This window comes from Camellia sinensis, chromosome 9 (assembly GCF_055761805.1).
Source record: "Camellia sinensis isolate YWXY chromosome 9, ASM5576180v1, whole genome shotgun sequence".
Lineage (NCBI taxonomy): Eukaryota > Viridiplantae > Streptophyta > Magnoliopsida > Ericales > Theaceae > Camellia > Camellia sinensis.
Window position 1 is genome coordinate 137542102 of NC_138969.1, and position 9461 is coordinate 137551562.

Genomic DNA, 9461 nt, shown 5'->3' on the forward strand with positions numbered 1-9461 from the left:
GACTAGCCTTTTTCCAAGCTTTTGGCAAGCCTCCAACAAATCGTCCAGTATATCAGATGGTAAACCCAGTGACTTAAGAGCACCAATGCAAATGAAATGTAATGAACATATATCTATATAATAAGGGAACAAGGTTTTTGAAAATGTATAAAATGTATGTGGGATACATTTTAATTTAATGGCTGAGATTAATTCCAAGTTTATATCAATGGTTGAGATCAGCTTTTTTTCCGCTCAAACGCTCAAACGCTCAAACGCTCTCTGCTCTCTCTCTCTCCCACCAACCCACGTCTCTTCCCCATACCTTCTTTATCTCTCCCGCTTTATGTTCTCAAGTGTCCCCATTCCCCTTTTGTCTCTCTCCCTTTCGAAATCGGATCCTTGGCTGAAGAATGTTTAAGTTCATCTATGCTATGCACAACAGCGAGCACAACAATCCACCGATTGGCATAAACCTCCGAATTGTGAATCGCAATGCCGTTGACAGTTACGATGCCGTTCGCGGATCGAAATCGAACTAGAATCCATTAGATTAGGAGAAGAAACTCGAATCAGGTCAAAGCATTTCATGGCCATTGCGGTCGCGACCATACTGAATCCTCTCTTGAGATGGAGATGGATTGACTCCTCCAGATTTGATCAGAAGCGTTTGATCCGGAAACATGCACTTGGACACAGAACCACCGTCTTGGCAAATGAAATCGAACCAGAATCCATTAGATTCGGAGAAGAAACTCGAATCAAGTCAGAGCCCAATTGTGATATCTATGTATTATACCATTTCCATTCCGTCTTGACTTCGTCTTTGATAGCTATAACTTCAGGAAAAAATAATTTGGGGGAAATTGAAAATGGAATTCAGGTAAATTCTCATTGAAAGCAAGTTTATAAATAAAGTTTTTATCATTTTTCAGTGCACAAGGATAATTATTGTTCAATTGCCATTGCGCCCGCGACCATACTGAATCCTCTCTTGAGATGGAGATGGATCGACTCCTCCAGATTTGATCAGAAGCGTTTGATCAGGAAACATGCAGCTGGACATAGAACCACCGTCTTGGCAAAGGAAATCGAACCAGAATCCATTAGATTCGGAGAAGAAACTCGAATCGGGTTAGAGCCCAATTGTGATATCTATGTATTATATCATTTCCATTCCATCTTGACTTCGTTTTTGATAGCTATAACTTCAGGAAAAAATAATTTGGGGGAAATTGAAAATGGAATTTAGTTAAATTCTCATTGAAAGCAAGTTTATAAATAAAGTTTTTATCATTTTTCGGTGCACAAGGATAATTATTGTTCAATTGCCAAAAGTTAAAATAATTAGCATTTTTGGCAATAAAATTTTCTATTTTCCTCATAATTATTTGAATTTTTTCTTATTGTTAACAATTTGCCCAAACACAAAAATCAAAAGTACAACAGTAGATATGATCAATATATAAATTCTTTTGATTTATCACAGACTGACTTTTTTTTATAAATAATTGAAAATTGAACCTAGATGTACCTCTTGTGCTTTGATTCTTTGGTAGATCTTTCATTCTTTTAATGAATTTATAATTGGAGACAAAGAGGCAGGGATTGGTTTACCAGGTACGGCTTCTGGGTTTTATCTATTATCATTGATTGTTTTGTTTTTGGTTCCTTTGTTGATGAATTTTCAGTGCGTGTTGCAATTTTAGGCACAAATAGAAGAATTGAAGCTGAAATTTTAGAAGACACAATTCAAATCAATTGATTTATTTTCCTTTCTACAATCTTTGTTGGAGCTGTGTCCTTCATATTGGTTTGGAATTTTATTCTCATTTTAGGAAATTATATGAGCATCAAAATTACGAATTTTATTCTCATTAGCCTCGTTTCAAAGTAGCAGTCAATGTGTCTTGGAAAGCTAATCTTTATTCTCAAAATTTAATCAATAAGTAATTTTTTGTTACAAAATTCTTGATGGTTTACATTTTTCAATTATAAAATCCAAGTAACATCTAACATACTCTCAAAATTGTTGATTAGTTGAGAAGAAAATTTTATAGTACATCATATGCCAAATTATGATTTTGTGGTCTTTTGGTTACTTCCTATGTTATGACTTGGTCATGGCGGGTGTTTATGATTAGTTGATTAGTAGTGTTTATGACTTGGTCATGGCTGGCGTTTAGAATGATATATAAGCTTATTTTTTAGATTTACTTTTTAGATGCAATGACGTGTGGAAGAGATGATTGGTGATGATTAGACACTACTATCAGGATTATTATTTTGTTGGTTATGACCTATGGTGATCTTGGTTTAAATCAAAAATGACTTTGGATATATTTTCGTGGTGTTTGGTTGTGACACTTTTTTTGGAGTTATGATTGAAAATGATTTAGTTATGACATTTATGTAATTAATATAAAAAATGTACATATGGTAAGGCTCTGTATTCTAGAATGACCCCATTGTAAGTACACTAATATTGTAGATGGTTCAAATGTCGAAGATTGTTGGTTCAGATATTGTGTAATTGTGCACATAATGTAATTTTAGAGAGGTTTAGTTGTAATTGTGTAAATGTTCTTTTATCTCTCTGCTCTCCAGGCCTGTTCTTCTTCGGTATTTTCTGATCGCAAGGTAAAATTGCCTTTTTTATTTTCATCATTTCACTGGTCTGAATCCTTTTATATGAATAGTGTGCTACAATCCTTGATTGATTGAGTAAGGAAACCATACTTAAAAGTTTATTGGGTATTTGGTGAGATTCGAGTATGCGATCTATGGTCTGCTATGATACCATGTGAAGTTATTTGGGACCAATTCATTTAAAGGCTTAATTGTTTTAGAGAGGGGTAATTTTATTTAGCCTTTCTACACATCCATTTTCTATTCTTTATATATTATGTGATGTGTGTGGGCCTTTATTTTTAGTGATTTGTTGTGCCTTTGGGTTGATAACTTTGGTCTCCATTGGCTCTAATGTGGCCCAGTTATGGTGTTTCTTATTGATACAATCGGCAAAATTTGAGTGGGACCTGCGAAAGATTGTTTGCTGAATGGAAGTTTGTTGCCCTGTTAATCGAATTTAATGATGGATTGGCAGATTTTTGTGAAGTTATGTATATCTATTGGCACATAAATCTTGAGACACATGATCTAACTGTATGTATGTGTAGATACAAATTGTACAACATACGCATCACTTTTGGGTAATTGTTTTTTGAATATTCTTTTTTTTTCCTTTTTCCTTGAACTTGCAGGTTCACATTACACAAGGTGACCATGAAGGTAGGAGTATGATCATTTCATGGGTGACTCCAGTTGAGAAATACCCTAATGTGGTGACATACTGGGAAGCAAGCACTAAACATTTACACAAGCTCCATACTCATTCTGAAATCACCACTTATAGATACTATAATTATGCTTCTGGTTACATTCACCATGCTACTATCAAAGATTTGACGGTACAAATATATATGCATTAAATGTATTTTGTTTTAATCTATTGTCTTATGTTTAAGATTACTTTTTTGAGCTTTCTAACTTTTTTTTTCATGTAGTTTGACACAAAATACTTCTATGAAGTTGCGTCTAATGAAGTTACCCATCAGTTCTCCTTCACAACTCCTCCCAAGCCAGGACCTGACATTCCCTACACCTTTGGCGTCATAAGTTAGGGGTAATCTAGGGAATTTTAGTTTATTTATTTAATTCATCATTCATTACATTTTGTATAATGTTAACATTATTTTTGTGCAGGTGACTTGGGACAAACTGCAGATTCCAATCGAACTCTAGAGCATTATATGTCGAACCCAATAAAAAGCCAAGCTGTGCTATTTGCTGGTGATCTTTCATATGCTGATGATCACCCTAACCATGACAATACCAAGTGGGATACATTTGGTCGTTTCATTGAGAAGAGCGTTGCTTACCAACCCTGGATTTGGAGTGCAGGCAATCATGAAATTGACTTAGCTTCTAATTTGGTAAGACACCAAATAAATATGTTCTGTTCATTGTCACCGATCTCATTTCTCTGTCATAAATTATTTTATGGATTATATCATCTTCTTTTTTAGGAAGAAACCAATCCTTTCAAGCCATATTTGCACCGCTATTATGTACCCTACAAGGCATCCCAGAGTACTTCCCCATTTTGGTATTCAATTAAGCGTGCATCGACATATATCATTGTTCTTTCTTCTTACTCAGCCTATGGTATGAATCTTCTTCTTTTTTTTCTTTTACTTTCATATTTTATACTTTTATTTTTTGTTTTGCTAACAAAATTTTATAGTTGTTTAGGGAAATATACCCCGCAATACAAATGGCTTGAACAAGAGCTCCCAAAGATTAACAGATATGAAACTCCATGGGTCGTTGTTATTTTACATGCTCCATGGTACAATACCAACCACTACCATTACATGGAAGGAGAAAGTATGAGAGTCCAGTTTGAATCGTTGTTTGTTCAATACAAAGTTGATATTGTATTTGCTAGCCACGTTCATTCTTATGAGCGTTTAGTAAGCTTTCTTTCTAATACAAAATTAGATAATTTATTTTCATATTGTTTATGAAAATTAATTTCTTATCCTATGTTGTAGGAACGCATATCAAATATTAAGTACAACATTATAAATGGATTAAGCTTACCGGTTAGAGATATTAATGCTCCAGCATACATAACAATCGGTGATGGTGGAAACATGGAAGGCATAGCTAACAAGCCAGGCTGTTTAATTGTTTCTTAGGTCAACTGATTCTCATACTGAACTATTTTGTAAAATTGTCTACTTATAAAATTGACCATTAATTTTGCAATTTTATATATCCACAACCAAATTATTCTGCATATCGTGAAGCAAGCTTTGGGCATGCAATTCGTGACATAAAAAATCGGACTCATGCTTATTATTGTTGGCAGTGTAATCAAGACAATGAACCCGTTGTAGCAGACTCTGCTTGGTTTTTTAATAGGTTCTTTTCTTATGGCGGATGAAACCATTCCATGACAAGGAGACTTAGGAGATTGTGCCCTCAATTACAAGGAGGCTTAGATTTTTGTTTGGAGAGATTTTAGTTTGGATTATTTATTTATTTATTTATTTTGGTAGGTTGTATTTGTTTTTGCCAGTGTTTTTTTAAATAGGTTGAATAATGTTTAGTGTGTCCATTATGTTAGCCTTTTAATAAATGTGAAGTATTGTTTTTGGATATCCTTTTTGTCTAGATGCCTAATAATAACAGCCGATTAGATGACTTAATAGCAGAGCAATGAAATCAAATGGGACAAAATGTGTTAAGTTGACAACTTGAATGGCCAAATCGTTGGAAATTCAATTTGTATTAAACTACCCACGTTCAATTTTTCTTAAACTGCCCATAGTTGACTCAAGTTTAACATTTTGGATTGTAATCTGCTAAAATTTTATGTCGATTTATTATGGTGTTTTGATGATTTATGTTAATTAGAGGTTAATTTGAATATAATGTTTCATCTATCTTTTTAGTATTATTTTAGATTGTTTATGGGTCAATTTATAATTTATTAAATAGTATTGGAATTATAATTATATTTTAATCTTAACATTATTTACACCGCGCCTTCAGGCACGGGCATACGCTAGTCTATAAATAAAATGTCACATCATAAAGTCCAAGTGAAGTTCTTTAACTCCCCAACAGAGTCAAAACTGTAGCTGGTTTTTTGTGTTCCTTGGAGGGGTTTAGTCTCCTCAGATATGATAGCCCTACTATTCAGACTCCTGTGGTTCTAAATCTGGTTTCACAAGTGCAATGTGAAATAGAAAAACACAAATAACAGTCCAAGTTCGGCAAATCTTAGAAAATCTATTTATCATCAGAGATGCAAAAAATGGACTGCATTGCCAGATTCAGAGTCGCCACCTAAATTTTTTTGGCAAATTTAGGAAACCCGTGACTCGTACCAAAGGCCACTTCAAAGTGTCTTGGCTCGAGAACTTAGGTGTAAGAGGGGAAGGTCACGAACTGAGCACTCCACTCACCCAATCAAAGAAGGCCTCTACTAAACATGATGTGATTTTTATGTACAGTATATGTTCATGTTTTGATTATTACGCTAACTTACTACGTAAGGCACACAAGTATAGACTACGTCACCTATTTTGCAATGTTTTGATTTCATGTTTGTTTGAAAAAAGGTTTTAATATGTGCTACTTGAAACAGAGAGTTCACATGTACACTAATCAAAGTCATTCCAATTTAAGCGAAATAGCCATCATCGACAGACATTCAAAGAGATATTTCAAATAAGCACGTAGCCTCACGGTGTTATGCTTTTACATGGAAACACAAACACATATGCAATATGTTAAAGCAAAAATACTCTCCTAGTACTCTGAGGCAAGCCAAAGAAAATAAAATAATTAGAAAAATACATGTTCCTATATATGCAAATGAGTAATGCAACACATACAAAACGCAACTACTAGGTTCGATTTATTTAACATGTTATATGGATAAATTCTAAGCATTCGTAATGCACATATTCAAGTAAATAGGAAATGACAATGATATTAGAATGATGAACCGAACCAAAATGCATGCGAAAATGGATACAATGCATGGTAATGAAATTAAATAAAAAAATATGATGCTACCACGATAATTATGTAAATAAAAGGGAGAAAGAAATGGGGGTTGGAAGACATACAAAATATTACAAGTTTGACCTCGCACAAAAGGGTATGAATGAATGTCCTAATTAAACTAATTATTACAACATAATTGAATAAACTAGATTATTACAAGTTCAAATGAAAGCTAAGCAACTGAGTAATTAATTACAAATTATTGCAAAGTATGAATATTTAATCTAATGGACTCGGACGAGAATCGAGGAATCATATGCGCATAATCGAGAACATCCTCCGGAAACCTATCTTTCTACTGCCAGGATCAGCTCTGTTTGCAGTCAGAAAATTATTCTGTTTTGGCATCAGATTGTGCTCTATTCCGCTGTAAAAATGCCATTACCTGTACAAAATAAGAGGTTGGCCATATAGAACGATGGCAGGCCAGCCACTGCTTCTGGAAAATACCCTGCTGCAACAGAGCTGAAACATAACAAAAACAGAGTGTTTTCAGGAGATGTTTATCCTCTCTACCCTTCCCTATCATGAAAATGATCAAGGGATAAGCAAAATTGATTATCAAATCATCAATCATTGCAAATTTGTTGCATGATGAGTTTAGAAAAGATGGAACAAGAACTCAATAAATGAAATAAAAGATAGAGAATACCTCTTTCCTATCATGGATTACCTCAAGCGAAGGGGTAGACTTGCCTTATGAATCACTAAACATCACAACAATAGTATTTGATGTTTCAAGACGCAATAGGTTCAGTATAGCGTCCGATCGAACGTAACCAAATTTTATTATATTTTTACCTCTGTTACTCCAATTTTATTAACCCATTTTGACTTTACCTTTCCATTTTTTTTTATCTTTTCTTTATTTCTATCCAAAGGTGATGATTATGTCCACTAATTCAAAAAGCAATAAAGAATAGCAAGCATGACTTAACCTGAGAAATGAGTTCTTCAAGCCCTTTTCTGTGGGGGAAATCACAAAGGAAGAGCCAAACTCATTTACAAGCGATAATGAATTTCGAGTCAAACCCAAATTGAGCGATAATGGCTAGTTAAACTCGGAAATAGTGATAATGGCTAGTTAAACCCAAAATGAGCGATATTTACTCCAAATCCAAACTCAATAATAAGTTATAATGAAACTTTCCTTTGTGATTTCCAAGGGTCAAACTGGAATATTAGACCCTTAGAAGTAAATGCACCGGTGTAGACACCCCATTTTTGACCGCCCTTAAGACTTGGGCTCTACTGATTGTTTACTTGGTGATAAAAGGTGTGCAATGCAAAGCTTCGATTTCTTTGACAAGAGGAGAGTCAAATCCTAACCTCACACCCCATCCTGGACCAAGCTATTTTGAATGATTTTTAGACCTTAAAACCCTCTCTTTCAAAATATTTTTCAAATAAAGTTCCTACGATGTTCCGAGGCTCATATTTCGTTAAATGTTGCGCTTTACAGTAAACCGAGCGAGGACAAAGTGGAAATCAATGAAAGAGATATGAAATCTTTGAAAAATCTTTCAAAACACCTTGTTTAGGGATTTGAAGAAAATAGGAGAGGAGAGAAGAAAACCAAGTTGAGGAGAAGTTGGGCATCAAATTCGGTTAGGACCAAAACTGAACGGCTTCACCAAAACAGGTATAACTTTTTCCACAGTTGGAATTTTGATTTGGGATGCTACCATTGGAAAGCTTACTTCCGGGGCTTCAATTTGAACACAAGAATGACCTGAAAAGGAGTCCATATGAAGGAGATATGCACATTTGAAGTTTGACCTGCATAGCAGATTTTTGCTTTCGGCCACAGAGGTGGCTAGTCGGCCACTTGAAGTAGCCGACCGGCCAGTTGTGTCCCAAACTCAGTTTTTTGCAAATATTTCTCCTCCAACTGTCTTCACACTCCTCCAGTTGCCCCAAATCAGATATTTTCAACCTGAGTTTGTATTTTGCTATATATGGAGGCCATTCTCTCATATTGGAAGGGTGAGAACATTTTGAGAAGGTTGGCAAGTTTGGGAGCCTCTCTCTCTAAATCTCTATCTCTCTCTCTATAATTTTGGGAGCAAAATTTCAGCCACTCTCTCTCTAGAAGCCTCTCTCTCTTCCTATATTATGCCTAGAAGTGAGAATTTCCTACACTCTTGCAAACAGACCCTAGGCCAAACACCTCTACCTTGTTGCTGAGGTTCTTGGAGGTCCTATTTGAGCTCTCAAAGATGGTTTTGGCTCAGATTTGCACCTGTTTTGCTGTTGTGCTTCAAGGGTAAGCACTTGTCCTTTTAACGCTTTGTTTTGCATGTTTGTTTTGCCACCTTTGCAAACTATTTTTGGCTTGGTTTTGAACTGAAGAAAACTCTATTCTTCAGTCCTAAAAATGTTGGTTTAAGCCTACTTTGAGTTTGAGGGTGGTCCACACTTCTCGTCTCTTTGCTTGGTAAGCTTTTGTGCCATCTTGTAAAGCTTTTGAAGCAACCTTTTCTTGGCCTTTTAACCACTGAATCCTAGAGGAATTTCTGTGGTGGAAAGGTGGTTTTGAGGTCCAAAATGGAAGGGGGTGGTCCCTCCTCCTCTTCTCTTGTTTACATGTGTTGATGGCCTAACAAGTGAGCATATATTTCTCCCTTTTTGAAGCTTAGTTCATGCATGTTTTAGGCCTTCTTTTGACCTGCTTTAAATCTGTTTTGGGCTAGATTGGTCACTTGTTGTTTGATTTTGGTACTTGTAGTGCAATTTTGCTTGCGAGTCTAGCATATTTGATGATTTGGCCTATTGTTCTAGCATGTGTTAGCATACCTCCAGCACTTTTTTGCTAATGTTTTAGCATGCTTTAACTC

General features: G+C 35.2%; 1 protein-coding gene across 1 annotated transcript; it reads left to right on the forward strand.

The window, feature by feature from the left end:
• The first annotated feature begins 662 nt into the window (after positions 1–662).
• Positions 663–5124, forward strand: LOC114291215 (purple acid phosphatase 5-like). Its single transcript, XM_028235266.2, has 11 exons — positions 663–744; positions 915–1138; positions 1539–1599; positions 3086–3144; positions 3243–3449; positions 3546–3657; positions 3745–3974; positions 4068–4206; positions 4294–4514; positions 4596–4719; positions 4815–5124. Exons 1-11 carry the CDS (start codon positions 663–665, stop codon positions 4988–4990), a joined length of 1635 nt encoding a protein of 544 aa, XP_028091067.2. The 3' UTR covers positions 4991–5124.
• The last annotated feature ends 4337 nt before the right edge of the window (positions 5125–9461 follow it).

What these genes read in the sequence shown, in the direction of transcription:
- LOC114291215 (XM_028235266.2), top strand. Translation starts at nt 663, where the DNA reads ATGCACTTGGACACAGAACCACCGTCTTGGCAAATGAAATCGAACCAG. An exon ending in AGCCCAATTGTGATATCTAT is followed by an intron (nt 1,139 to 1,538) that starts GTATTATATCAT and finishes ATTCTTTGGTAG; the next exon opens with ATCTTTCATTCTTTTAATGA. An exon ending in TTGAGACACATGATCTAACT is followed by an intron (nt 3,145 to 3,242) that starts GTATGTATGTGT and finishes TTGAACTTGCAG; the next exon opens with GTTCACATTACACAAGGTGA.